The 13,443-nt window shown below is 47.6% G+C and overlaps 5 protein-coding genes across 5 annotated transcripts; 2 read left to right on the top strand and 3 right to left on the bottom strand.

Annotated features, from left to right (window-relative positions):
- Positions 1–3,299: 3,299 nt before the first annotated feature.
- FSST1_012520 (uncharacterized protein) lies at positions 3,300–5,117 on the top strand (the record flags this gene model as incomplete). Its single annotated transcript, XM_083235755.1, has 3 exons — positions 3,300–3,719; positions 3,775–4,954; positions 5,005–5,117. 3 exons carry the CDS (start codon positions 3,300–3,302, stop codon positions 5,115–5,117), a joined length of 1,713 nt encoding a protein of 570 aa, XP_083082216.1.
- A 157-nt stretch (positions 5,118–5,274) lies between these two features.
- FSST1_012521 (HET domain-containing protein) lies at positions 5,275–7,302 on the bottom strand (the record flags this gene model as incomplete). The annotated part of the gene is made up of 1 exon (XM_083235756.1): positions 5,275–7,302. One exon carries the CDS (start codon positions 7,300–7,302, stop codon positions 5,275–5,277), a length of 2,028 nt encoding a protein of 675 aa, XP_083082217.1.
- Positions 7,303–7,934: 632 nt separating this feature from the next.
- FSST1_012522 (cytochrome P450) lies at positions 7,935–9,664 on the top strand (the record flags this gene model as incomplete). Its single annotated transcript, XM_083235757.1, has 4 exons — positions 7,935–8,142; positions 8,194–8,251; positions 8,298–8,993; positions 9,052–9,664. 4 exons carry the CDS (start codon positions 7,935–7,937, stop codon positions 9,662–9,664), a joined length of 1,575 nt encoding a protein of 524 aa, XP_083082218.1.
- A 51-nt stretch (positions 9,665–9,715) lies between these two features.
- FSST1_012523 (S-adenosyl-L-methionine-dependent methyltransferase) lies at positions 9,716–11,229 on the bottom strand (the record flags this gene model as incomplete). Its single annotated transcript, XM_083235758.1, has 10 exons — positions 9,716–9,749; positions 9,801–9,883; positions 9,938–10,268; positions 10,314–10,523; positions 10,579–10,619; positions 10,673–10,739; positions 10,792–10,833; positions 10,888–10,986; positions 11,041–11,072; positions 11,140–11,229. 10 exons carry the CDS (start codon positions 11,227–11,229, stop codon positions 9,716–9,718), a joined length of 1,029 nt encoding a protein of 342 aa, XP_083082219.1.
- Positions 11,230–11,599: 370 nt separating this feature from the next.
- On the bottom strand, positions 11,600–12,910 carry FSST1_012524 (uncharacterized protein; the record flags this gene model as incomplete). Its single annotated transcript, XM_083235759.1, has 1 exon — positions 11,600–12,910. The coding sequence occupies one exon, from the start codon at positions 12,908–12,910 to the stop codon at positions 11,600–11,602; it is 1,311 nt and encodes a 436-aa protein (XP_083082220.1).
- Positions 12,911–13,443: the final 533 nt, after the last annotated feature.

Raw genomic sequence — 13,443 nt, forward strand, 5'->3', positions numbered from 1 at the left:
GGGCTGGAGTTGTCGCGCAAGGCGTGGGTTATTCCGATATAATGAACATCTTGTGAAAAGACCTTGAACCAATGCAAGCAAGGAGTAGCAACTGGTTGCGTGCGTTTGAAAGCGCGTCGCACTCGCCACAGCACTCGCCATTCATTCCATCAGGTGGCAGAGAGAGCTCTCGCAGAACGAGGATGGTGATTCAGGTCACGTGCTACATATCGCGTCTAGTTACCCTAGACCATCAAACAGCGATTTTTACCACTGCAGAGTTTAAATTCCGGTTTCCAAAATTCAATCCAGTATTCAATGCATAGTACCAATTAATAGATTTGAAGCTATTATAATTATTGAGCTCTGAAGTGCTGATTTGTTTATATACGCGCACCACTCTGGTGCAATGCGTTTGTTCTGGTTGAGCGATCGACTTCGCTATGTGCATCTTAATCAACACTCACAACAACATGTAACAGCTACAATTTGACATCTCAATCAAGGCTGTACATGAGACAACACCTCAACCTCTTGGCCTTTCTTCGCCGCATCAAATCCCACAGTTTTAAAACTGTGCCGCAGCGCTCGTTCTACTATTGGGCCGCATAGGAAGACCTCCACTACAGGGACACATACATACACGAGGTAGAGGATCCTGCCCTTTAACCGATTCATCCCTTCAAAGCCATGGATTGGCTTAGAGCAGTTGGTGACTGGTGAGTCTGGGGAACCTTTTGTCGATCAGAAGGGTTGCAGTGCAGGTTAGACAAGTAAGAACTATCTGCTGTGCCGTCGCTCGCCGTAGAGATCTAACGCCAAGTCTTTGTAGACACTGTCAATCTGGCTGTCAAGGTAGTGATAGATACCCAGGGCTACAGGTTGTTTTGACACTGTAGATGAGATGAATTACTTGGCACTTCTTGACGCGGTTCACTTGAACTGCTCTGAAGCCGTTTGTTGTTGGCTCTTGTACACACACATTCATCTCTAAGCAAGCAAAGCTCTATACGGGCTGACATCTCTAAAGCCACGATACCCCCTTGTCTGTTTGCAGCGGATGTTACTGTTCCCCGTATACCGTGCCTGCGTGCATCTGGTCCAAGCTGTCAGTATCCTCCGATGCTCAAGGGTCTCTCTCCAGGGCGATGAGGCTACGTTGATGACCCGACAACCGAAAGCGCGTACTGAAGTGACAGCTCTCAGAATTCACATCCTAGTAGTGTCCCTGGACACCGCCGTTGACATCTCGGGTATAGAAACCCCGAAGGTATTATTCATCCAAAGTCTATGCACGGCCTACACTCAAACCCATGCTTACAACGCGCCTTTGAAGACACTAGTGAACATACATAGTACGGCTTGCCATGTGATTCTCCTCACGATCCAGTCTCCCGGGTCGCGTACAATGTCAAAAGGCAAAAAGATGAATATTCAGGCCTTCAAGTCTGCAAGGATCATCGTGACACGGTCTATTCCCCGGAATGCGGGGAGTGCACGATCCACCGTAACTAATGTCACAGTAACCCCAAAAAGGGGGGGAATGGCCGAAGAGACTGCAAATCTATGCTCAAAACAAGTTTGACGCGTACCGAGACTGGAAGGACGTGCATGTTGGTCACTGCAGGAGGTGAAGGAACCCGGACAAGATTACTTGGCTAATTCAATCTGATCTTAGATGGGCATGAAAGATTGGGGGCTTTAACCCCAAACATGGCGTTGGTGGCTTGGAGTTAGGGTTGGAGTTGTGAGATGAACGCGTCGAAATGGACCGAGATACCGAAGCAGTCACAATCCAACATTTTGAAGAAAGGAGACATAGTGAAATCACTTGGCAGAACGAAGGACGGAATGGTTCCTTCTAAACGCCAATATTTATCTAGCTTCGTTAAGAAACGAGCCCAGTTTCGTCGGTGCCACGTCCGTTCTCAGCCGTTTGTGACAGTCCGGCAATTACCGGTCATCAATGCCGTAGTTTAGGTATCGGCGAAACATTTCCGCTCAGTTCATTCTGACAGATAGAAAATGAGGGGAAAAGGGCGTTGATGCCCATTATTTAGCGATACCTAATAGGCGAAACTAAACTAGTTGACTTCCACACCTTACTCGTCTGAGTCACTCGCTCTCTCTTTAAAATAAGCTTGAACGCTGAAGAACAACGGACCAACTTTGGGGTCGGGGCATTGTGGGGAAGCTCGTTTCTGGAGGGTTGATGGGGGTTAGTCTTGTCTCCCACACATCAATTCATCCATCTCTTGCTTGGCTTTCTTCATTAAATTCTTTCGACGTCAATATCAATATCTTTGTCATGATATCTTCATTTCATGCCAAGCAAATAGTCTGTATCAACTATTACAATACTGGCATAAAAATACGATGACAATTCGCCTAGGATGCTGGTTCATGTGATGGTCTCGGCAAGAATAGCGAGTCTGGAACAGGGACTAACTCGTCGGCCAAGAGAGTCAGTCATAAAAATGTTGACCAATTGGAAACGATGAGGTTGACCGTGCCGACTCATGGTTAGCCGAGGTCATTACCACAGAGATCAGAATGACAGACAATGGGGAGTGATGGAGTAATTGTATTCATGAGGGAATAATAATAGATGCTATTAATGGTAATCTGGAGAACCTGCATCATTTCTCAATTGAGGAGTCCTCTCCAAAAACGACTCGATGGTCATCTGTCACGGTTGTCTGCCGTCCTTCGTACCCCAGAATTGAGGCCGCGGTAATTCTTGTGGGAACCCTTCCCCTTCCCCCATTCAAACAGTTTCTGGGGGTGGAGGTTTTCTTTATCGGGCGCTACAACCTTAATAAAACCCCGTAAATATAGCTTGACCGTAGCTTTTGTCGTTGTCGTCCTGTCTTGAGCGCCTTTCCTAGACATGACTCGGGTTTCTTTTTCCCGATGTACTGTTTGATTATACTGAAACTGGCTTGGTTCGCCTTTTCGGGCTAAAGCCAGCGAACAAAAGCAACCATCCAATTCGTCCTCTGTATGCGGGGAAAGTCAGCCCGTGGCGTAGAAGACATGGGGGACTGATTCGCGGACCCCGTGGGGAAATTTGACCGGTAATCCTTGTCAGTCTTGTTGATGTAACTTGTCTTGGCTTCTTTCCTAGCCGACGAGGGTATACCATGGCATGAGGTTTAAAAACAGGCCCACTGTCTTGGGTGCGGAGACTGCTTATATCTATCCTTATATCCTCCCCCCATCTCCTCCCCTTCTTTTTCCCCAGATCTGCATTGAGCATTCTCTCCATTCCTCCTTTTTTTTGCATTCCCTCTCTTCCATTCCCCAGATTCTCATCCACAATGGCGCCCTCTCAGGATCCCGCCCACGTGGAAGATGGAGGAAAACTCCCCGTCCACCACACAGAGTACTCGGGCAACAACTCCCAGGTCGAACTCATCGAAGCCGCCGTCGCTGCCAGTGATGCAGAGTCTCTCATCCCCAAGAAGGAGCTGTTCAGCCGATACTGGCCTGCTGTGGCCTTTAGTATGGGTTTGAGTGTTGCGCTGGTCATGGAGGGAATGGATGTCGGTCTCATCAACAACTTCTTCGCTCATGACGCCTACCTCAATCGGTTTGGTTGGCCCGATGCTGACGGAAAGCAACACATCTCTACAAAGTGGCAGGGTGCTATTGGTGCTGGAAACAACTGTGGTTCTATCCTCGGTCTTTTGCTCAACGGTTTCCTTCAACAGCGATTCGGATCTCGACGCGTTTACATGGTATGTTGACAACTATTCACACTTGTACAAAGAAATGAAGCTGACATATCCCCAGTTCGCCATGGCTCTCATGTCCTGCACCATCTTCGTCCTCTTCTTCGCCGTCAACGTCGAAATGCTTCTCGTCGGTAACCTCCTCTGTGGTATCCCATGGGGTATCTTCCAGACCCTCACCACCGCCTACGCCGCCGAGATTTGCCCCGCTGCCCTTCGTGGTTACCTTACCGCCTGGGTTTCCATGTGCTGGGGAGCCGGAAGTTTCCTCGCCACTGGTGTCCTCCGTGGTTCTCTCGACCTCAAGGGTGATGCTGGCTGGCGTGTGCCCTACGGTCTTCAGTGGATGTGGATTCCTCCTCTGTTCACCGTCGCTTTCTTCGCCCCTGAGAGTCCCTGGTACCTTATCCGCCGTGGCAAGATCGAGGAGGCTGAGAAGAGTCTTCGCCGTCTTGCTCGCCCTGGCCACTACACTGATGAGACCATGGCTCAGACTCTTGCTCTTATGAAGCACACCAACGAGATGGAGAAGGTTGAGGCCGAGGATGCTAGCTTCATGGACTGCTTCCATGGCACCAACGCTCGCCGAACTGGTATTGTCTGCATGGCCTGGGTTATCCAGATTCTCAACGGTCAATCCATTACCAGTTACGCTGCAATTCTGCTCAAGTCTGTTGGTATGAGCAGCAAGAACGCTTTCAACTACAACATGGGTATCCAGTCCGTCAACATCTTTGCCACTGCTATCGCCATCTCCCTCATGGGTAGAATTGGCCGTCGTACATTCTACTTCTGGGGTTCTTCCGGAATCGGCGCATGCATGTTGATCATTGGTATCCTCGGCTTCGCTGCCAATGGAGACAGTGTGGCCATCGTCACCGCTGCCTTCCTCGTTGTTGTCCAGTGTATCTTTAAGGTTTCCCTCGGTCCCACCACCTACGTCGTCGTCGCCGAAACCGCCTCCAGTCGTGTCCGAGCCCAGACCATCGTCATTGGTCGTGCCGTCTACGTCTGTGGTCAGATCGTCGTCCAGCAGCTCAACCCCCGTATGCTCAACAGCAGCAGCGACGCCTGGAACTGGGGAGCAAAGACTGGAATGTTCTACTTTGGCCTTTGCTTCATCTGGGCTATCTGGATCTTCTTCTTCCTTCCTGAGACCAAGAACCGTAGCTTTGCCGATCTTGACTTCCTCTTCCAGAAGAAGGTCAACGCCCGCAAGTTTACCACAACTCCTGTTGACTGTAAGTTGTTCCACATCCCTTCTTTTAGATCATTGCTAATTATGAATCAGTGTTTGAGATTGTTGGACCCAGCAGGGACGATAAGCTCCAGGGTGTCGAAGTCATCACTCCCGTCAACACCAACACTGCGGGACAAGACATCGAGGGAAACAAGAAGATTTAAAGAGTCTTATAGATGTTTAAAGTTAGCGTAATATCCACTCTGCCATGAATGGCATAATTTGCAGTTGTCTACCATTAATCGCTTGATGCTGTCCTATTTTCTAGCAATGAAGGCCAAGGCCTGTCATGTTATCCCTGATCGCACGCATGCTATAAAATTACCGTAAAGAGACCTCCCCCCAGTGAAATTCTGGCATTTGCATGGCTTCTCCATTCATGATTCCATATACATGACCCCAACCAACAAGCTCAAACGACCCAGCGAATGCAAGGCTCGGTCGCAGAATAGCGGGCAAGCGACAACCTTTAAGAACCCAAACAGAATCCCCCTTACGCACCTCCTTTGGCAACATTGCAAACATACCTTTCTCCGATTTGAAAAGTCGTAGACCACGCATTGAGTAGACCTGCGTGAACAGCTCCTTGAAAACGGCCTCATCGTCTCCAATGACATCGCCGAGAGCTTTCATCTTATCTTCATTTCTGTCTGGATAGGACGCGAATGTTGAGAGGATGGATTGACCCAGCTGCTGAATGGCTGCGAACGTATCACCACGTCCGTCTTGCGCGTTAAAGTCACACACTGTCTTGATAGCTGCGTCTTGGGTAGGTTCGCCAGTAAAAGAATACTGTATATCTGTGTCTGATCCGTTTGTCTGGTGCCCCGAAGTGAAGAAAGTGATGGCTTGCTCGAACCATATTATAATGGCCTCGAGTTCAATGACTTCGACCTGTTTTATACTTGAGACCTCGGCAATGCTATCAACCATGAACCCTTTGGTGATCATCTGGTCAGGATCGTCGTTGTTGAATGTCGCAGACCAAGTATTAAGGTCTCCGCCAGCCTTATGCCAAGGATTACTCTGGGGACCAAACTGCCAGACGGAATTCAATGGGTTGGGTACAGCGAGATCCCGCAACCAAGAGGGATACCCCTCACTTCGACCAGCCAGCCCAGCAATGAGCACGAGCTCTCCTCCAGAGTGTAACTGCAATGCGCGTTTCCAGAAGCGGATGGCGATGTCTCTAATAGGCGATGTGTAGTCGACATGCAGTTCATGTGCCTTCCCATCGCTTACTTCATCCACGAGGCCTAGAATAGCAAAGTATCGATCGCGAGAAATTGTGCATTGCTTGAAGCAGCCAGCGACAAGAAACATAGGAAACTGGCCTTGACTCATGTCTGCGTGTCCAAGTAGGATACTAGCGACCTTCATGAATTCGCGACCGTGTGCGGTGTTGGGGTCGATAACCCTGTAAGCACGGATTAGGAACATCGAGTTGAGCGACGTCAGCTTGGTCATGTTCTCTGGCTTGATAATCTCCATTGAGTCCCATGGGATTCCAGCGCCCGGGTAGGGTACTATGCTTGCGTAAAGTTCTCCCCACGGCACATGCCTATGGCCAAAGATCATGGTCACATCGCGGCCAAGAACAAACTCTTGGAAAATCCACAAGCGATGAAACCAAGGTGAGGATATAAACTTGATGAACCATTCAGTCCACTCTCCCGTTTTAAATGCTTCAATCTCATCTGATTCCTCCTGGGTGGGTAGTTGGACGCCCATAATTGCGGCAGTCGTTTCTTTGGAAAGAGTCATCGAGTGACCTTGGTTTAGTTTAAAGCCACGGCGGATGTTCTTCTTCCAGTATCGCCTCATAGGGTCTAAGAATAGATCTCCATTCTCTTCACAAATATCGCAGAGAACACGCACAGCAGACCCGTAAATGACTCCCATAAGAGGAATTTGGATCTCCTTCTCGCTAATATCGTTTTGGTTGATGCATATTCCATCAGCCCAGTAAAAACGAGGCTCTTCGCGATGACGGAGACGTCTTAGGATTGAGGCAAGTGACGGTGTGATGCGAATGAAGCCCTTGGATGTGACAAGGATCTGAGTAAAGCTAGCTTCACCCCACACATAGGAAATGGCTTCGAAGCAGAAGTGTTTGCTTGGGTCAATCGGCTCTGTCACATCAGAAGAAAAGTGTTTCCGACGCGGCGGTAACTCGTCCAAACTTTTCACTCGCAGGTTGCCTCGAAGCTGGTCAGTTTCTTGATTAGCGGGGCTCAGTTCCAGCACACGTATCTGTCCCTTGCTAAGAGGTATGTATGTGCAAGGCTCCGATCCATGCTCGGAGTTTCCCTGGCCCAGTACTGGACTCGGAAGTGACTCAGCTGCCATGACTACTGAGATTGACTTTAGACAATTATTGACTGATGGGAAAAGTGAAGACTGGGTGCTAGTGACTCCACTCCGTAAGCAGGATGCTGTCAATCGTGCCCCGCACATAGGTGAAGGCATCCATACCAATCGTGGATGAACCTCTACTGCAGCTTACTTAGCCTGTGAAACAGTAGTATTCATACACTGCCAATCAGAACTCAGACTCACGGCTGAAAGAGCGCAATTAAATGTAACGATACATCCTTTGTCACTTGGTAATTGGCTACACCAATGTGGACAATATGCGCGAATTTGTGTTTTGACGTCTGCTGTGGATGTTACAAGGCATCAATCTTACGAATGTCGATGCGATTCTGTGGAATCGATCTTGTGGTACATGTACTACAAGAAAGGGACGGGACACTCAAGCCATAACCAAAGAATCAAGTGACAGGAGACACGGGACGCCGCGAAGTAGGACGGACACAGGATTGACAGAAACTCATGTTATGGTGCACTTCTGTCCGGCTTCCGAAATCCTTCATGCCTTTTGGCCAGCTTGGAAGAGGAAACTTTAAATATCACAGTCTATCGAGATGTCATAGACGGGAATGTATTGAATTAATTCATATCTGTTTAAGCACTACACCATGCAGTCCATATCTATGAGTCCTGAGATCAACTCTACACTCAAGATAGTAGAAGTACAAGCACAAGATGTGACGCTACAACACAACTTTATCAACTATCTCCTTGGACTTTTTATAGTGACGTATATCACATGGCAGTGCCTTCTACGCACGAGTTCGAGGTGGAGTTCTGGGACAGAGCCCCCAATGCTACCATATTGGATACCAGGTAAGACAAGATGCACGGTGATATCTTCAACTCCCGAACTGACATGTCTAGTCGTGGGCCATACTTTCTCGTTCTTGACAAACACTCACAAGACTATCACATCTGGAAGGTAAGCTTCTACTCACTTTCTTAAGTATACGTGTTGACTGTTACAGGTCGCACTTCAAAAGTGCTGCCCAGCCTTTCAGCCTACTAATCGGGGGCCGTCGGACATATGTCGTACTGGATCCTCGCTACCTCAGCGAGGTCCACAGAAAATCCAAAGACTTTGTGTATGAACCATTCATTGACCAACTAATGCTCTGCATGGGGGTCACTCAAAAGACCAGGGACATCATGTGGAACACAAAACTCGGCGAACCTGCTGTATCGCTGACCAACAATGTCTTGGACTGGGTGCGGGAAGAGATTTCACTATGTCCCTCCTCGCAGCCTTTCTTTGACAAGTTCATCAAGGAACTAGATGATGCTCTACAGCAAGGTAGTCCACTGACCATCGGAAAAGCCAGTGAACATGATATGTTCAAATTCGCTGGCGACGTAATCGTTATGGTATCTACAAACGCCTTCTTTGGAAAAGTCTTGTTGGAACAATCTCCCGAAATACTGGAATCGTTCCCTATCTTTGATCATCATGCGTGGGAAATGATATTCAGAGCGCCAAAGTATATGTTTAAGACTGCTCACAATGCGATGGGTTCAGTCATTGATGGTCTGACTAGATACTTTGAGCTCCCTCCGAGCGAGAGACAAGATGCCGCATCGTTTGTTCTGAGATCAGAGGATGCCATGCGCAAGAGTGGAATTGGCTCTCGAGAAATCGCCACGATGGTTTTCAAGCTTTTCTGGGGGTAGGTCTAACAATTTCCTGCATAACGAAGACATGGATGGTGCTAATCATCATTTCAGAATTAACGGAATGCCCTCCACAGTTGCTTTTTGGCTACTTTCCCGAACGGTCTATACCCCCAACCTTTGGGAAGATCTCAGAGCCGAAGTTGCCGTTGCTTTCAAGAATGGTATTCACGGCCAGCCTGATATCGAGTACCTGAAAGGTTGTCAGAAACTCAACGCGATATACTACGAAACATTACGTGTCCACGGAGGCGCATCTGGTTTCCGCCGCGTGGTAACAGACACTGCTATTGGAGGGTTTACTTTTAAAGCTGGAAGCGATGTCATCATGCCTTATCGTCAATTACACATTGATGAAGAAATATGGGGACAAGACGCCAAAACGTTTGACATTGACAGGTTTATCGACAACCCAAAACTGGCTACGGCGAAAACCTTCAAGCCGTTTGGTGGGGGTATGACACTGTGTCCTGGAAGGTTCCTGATGCATCAAATTGCCTTGAGCTTTATTGCTACTGTTGTCACGAGATATGATATCCACGTCGTAGGCGGCCATGCTAGTCAACCTTTTCCGCAGATGAACCATAAAGGTCCTGAGGTGGGTGTCATATTTCCGGTGTTCGAGCAGGTCCCCAAGATCACGATCAAGAATATTGATGTTGCATAAATCATGGTATACTTATATTGTATTTCGGCTTTAGAGTCGTTGTTATTTATTCTATTCAAGGGGCTTTTGACCCCAAACAGCAGTTCTGTTCCTTGTCAGTACCAAGCGAGATATCTCACGGGTGACGGATACGTACACTAAGACATATGAATGGAGACTAGAGTTCAATATCTCCTTGCGCATATCCACAAGAAAGACTTGTGCCTTTTCATATTCCCACTAGAAGCCTTTAGTTAGCAAACATACCAAGTCAATAAACTGAAAGTACCATACCCCTAAAAGCTCGGTCAAGCCACGAATAGAAAACCCTTCCAGGCCTTGCAGCAAGAACTGACGGTTCCAGGCGCCCCACTGCTTGAGGTCCTTGTTTTTGGGCCAAGTACCAATGGGCACCTTGACCTTTCGCTCGCTTATGTTTTCCAAACCAGCTTCCTGGAATGCCTCGACCGGGTCCCAGAAGAATGGGTTACCAATCTTTTCTCCGATTTGTTCGAAGACTTGAACCCATGTCTTTAGTGGGGAGTCTTCAGCCATGGTTCCGTCGTCTGCCATGGCGTTTCCCCATAGTTCGACATGTTCGATCCAGCCGCCAGGCTTCAGATATCTGTCAACGGTTAGATTTGGACTGTTGGCTGATGTGTGGCATCACCTTTGAGCCTTTTGAAGGAGCTCTGTCCAGTTTGGAACTGTGCCTGTCATGTATCGGATGTGGATAAAGTCGAATTTATTCTCCGGGTATGTCCACTCTTTGTTGATATCGTCAACTTCGAATCTACAGTTAAAAGGAACGAAGTTAGGCTGGATTGGTGAGAGATCGACTCCGACGACTTCGGCAGAGGGGTGAAGGTCTGCCATATCACTGTTTTTGTCAGCATAAAGCTATGCATGGGTTCTAGAACCCTGCCAAGACTTACATGGCCCAGATGCCTGTGCCACAGCCAAGATCTAAAACGTTCTGTTGGTTGAATGTCAGCTATACCAATAGCAAGTGGCTGTGACCAAACTGACTTGTACGTTCTCGCCAATAGGCGACTGGTAAAGCTTACCGCCAAGGACAATACGGAACAATTCATGACTAAGTACTTGTTAATTGCGGGCATTTGTCGATAATTGATATCGTCACTTGCATCAAATCTTCAGCTTCTTGCTGACGATCGTCGTTGGCACCCCTACAAGTACGTTCATTAATTGCCCGTGATTCTATGTTTCACATCACAACTCACCAGTAAGTACCGTCACCGTAGGCATGAAAACGTCTACCATGAACCCATTTGTACTCCATAATGGAGGATTTGAGCGATTCGGTGTCAGTGACCCCAGTTCTAGTCCCTGTTAGCCAAATTTCCGCCACAATGTCCAATTGCAACTTTTCTCACGACTTTGTATATGAAGAGTCAGAATCGGTGTCCTGTTGGAAGCGTTAGGACATAATGAGATGTACAGACCCTATGCATGGGGCTGAAGTATTGGCTAACTGGTTCGATTGGACCATCTTCAGGCCCGACGGCTGGATCCTCCCGCTGCTCAGGCGTTCGAGGCCTTGATGATGTCTTTGGAGAAGACATATTGGATACCGAGTAGGAGGCTTAGGTATGACAAACGAAGGTATAGGCGAAATAATAGACGAGAAGCGAATGCTTGGCTTGTTGGTTGGAGGCAAAAGCAAAACAAAACGACTCGTGCGAGGAAAAGAGAAAAAACCTCAGAGGGCGGTCAATCATTTATCTCGCATTGCATGACTCCCCACCCCGTAGGCGAATATCAGTGGGGAAGAGGGCCACGTAGGTTAGAAGCGGCAGTACGTTGCAACGTCTGATGCAGATCTTACCAGGATTATCTGATTATTGGGAATTTCGCTTTATGACGACTTTAACAGCTGAGGGGTAGATAAAGAGGACAGGTAAAAAGTTGTTATGTATATTTGATGTACAATATTCATTCATCTGAAAGTACTTTTCCAAAACATGTCCCCTTGAAATCAACTTGTGGCTTCTCAGTGGAGTTGACAACGACAAATTCAGTCCTGTTGGAGATTGAAAAGTCATGAACAACGAGTGCGGACGAGTTGGTGTCATACCCCACATAAAGAGACACATAATCGGTATCTTCACTCCTGCAAGCACGCGGATCAGCTTCAATACCGTGACCGCTTGTGTATTTGCCACATGGAGTTCTCCGCGTCTCAACGCATGCGACGACAATCACTGCCACGGTAATGGCGAAGATCAAACCCGTGTAGGCTTTGTAGGCGGTTGACGTAATGCATGGTATGATAGTAGTTGTTGTCTTGCCTTGCCAAAGGTATGGCGTGAATATCATGGCGGTCATGGCGAGAAAGAACATGTAGTACAATGTGAAGAAAAAACTCGTAGCGGTATGCGTTCCACCACGGATAATGAACAATGTGTCGAGTGCTAAGAGACTTAAGACCAGAAAAAGAAAGAATGATCGAAAGACCTTGCTGCCCCAAGAGGATGATGGCGTTTTGAAACGGGGTTGCTGATCTGAAAGAGAACGCTCCAGTAAGGTACTGGATGATGTCTCATTAGAGTCGGTTCGCGGTAGAAGACTTATTTTCCCCAACTCTGTGAAATCCGTAGATGAGTGTCCGTAGAAGACGGGAGGTTCTGGGGTAGTCGAGTGAGCTGTAGTATACCCATAGTCGTCGTTGAGCCAAAATGCACAACAGAGTCTCAGAAGACCAATCATAGCTAGTGGGAAGAATATAGCATCCACTGCCATCCATTTTGTGAAGCCAGGATTGTTGTCCTTGTTAAGCGCACCCACAAGAAGAACACCAGCTTGGATTCCTTGAGAAGTGACAATGATAGTGGTGATCATCTCCCGAGAAAATATGGAGATCCGCGTGCTATCAGGAAAACGATAGCAATAAGCCGCGCTTTTTGCAATCATTGCCTCAGAGCCATCCCAGCCTCGATTGGTCCAGAATACGGCATTGGTAGGAGCGAGATCAGTACGATTCCATGATTTAGCTCGAATTCGACGGTCTGCGATAGCGGCGTATCGCCACAGAATCGACGTTGGGTTGTACAAACATATTTGTTCATGCCATCTTGGTCGGCTCTGGTGAAGATAGACCGGTGAGGGCGAACCGGCTATGATGTGGGCGATGAGTGGAGCAAGGCAGAGGGTAAGAAGAGTTATCCAATCTGAACTGTCGATGTCTTGACTTTGGTATGTAAGTGGTAAGATGGTAAGCTTCTTGCCAGTGAATATAAAAGACATGGTGGAATAAGCTGGAGATGTTGAGAATGGCGGAACCTTTACGAAAATACAGCTCTGGGTCAGCAGATATATAGATTAGTAGGTAGGCAGCCAACAAATATAGTGGAATGGACATAGGGTTGCAGGCAGTTGGATACCAATACGAGCCGATCTCTTTCAAGTTAACTGAGACATTAATCTATTGGATGATTTACCAGGTGGTAAGACTGAGCTTGCCAGGGGTTTTCGGACATCCCGTCTCAAGCTGTGAGTGGTATGTCGCTGACGAACTGAAGACTCGGCTGAGTTACAATTGTTGTCCTGGATGTTGTATTCAACCATTTCATTACCAAAAAAAGACGACAAATGTAAACCTTATCGGTATATCTCAACATTGCTTGTCTGTTAACAAAGAGATTTTACAGCCTCTCCTCATGGCAAAAATTGAACTAGGTCAAGATGTGGAGCGAAGATAATATGCACGTCTGACCAACACAACACGAGTCATACGAGAGTAAGCAAAGCCGCATACGCTAAAATTAAAGATCACAAGG

Source organism: Fusarium sambucinum, chromosome III (assembly GCF_050947815.1).
Source record: "Fusarium sambucinum isolate potato_lamoka chromosome III, whole genome shotgun sequence".
NCBI lineage: Eukaryota > Fungi > Ascomycota > Sordariomycetes > Hypocreales > Nectriaceae > Fusarium > Fusarium sambucinum.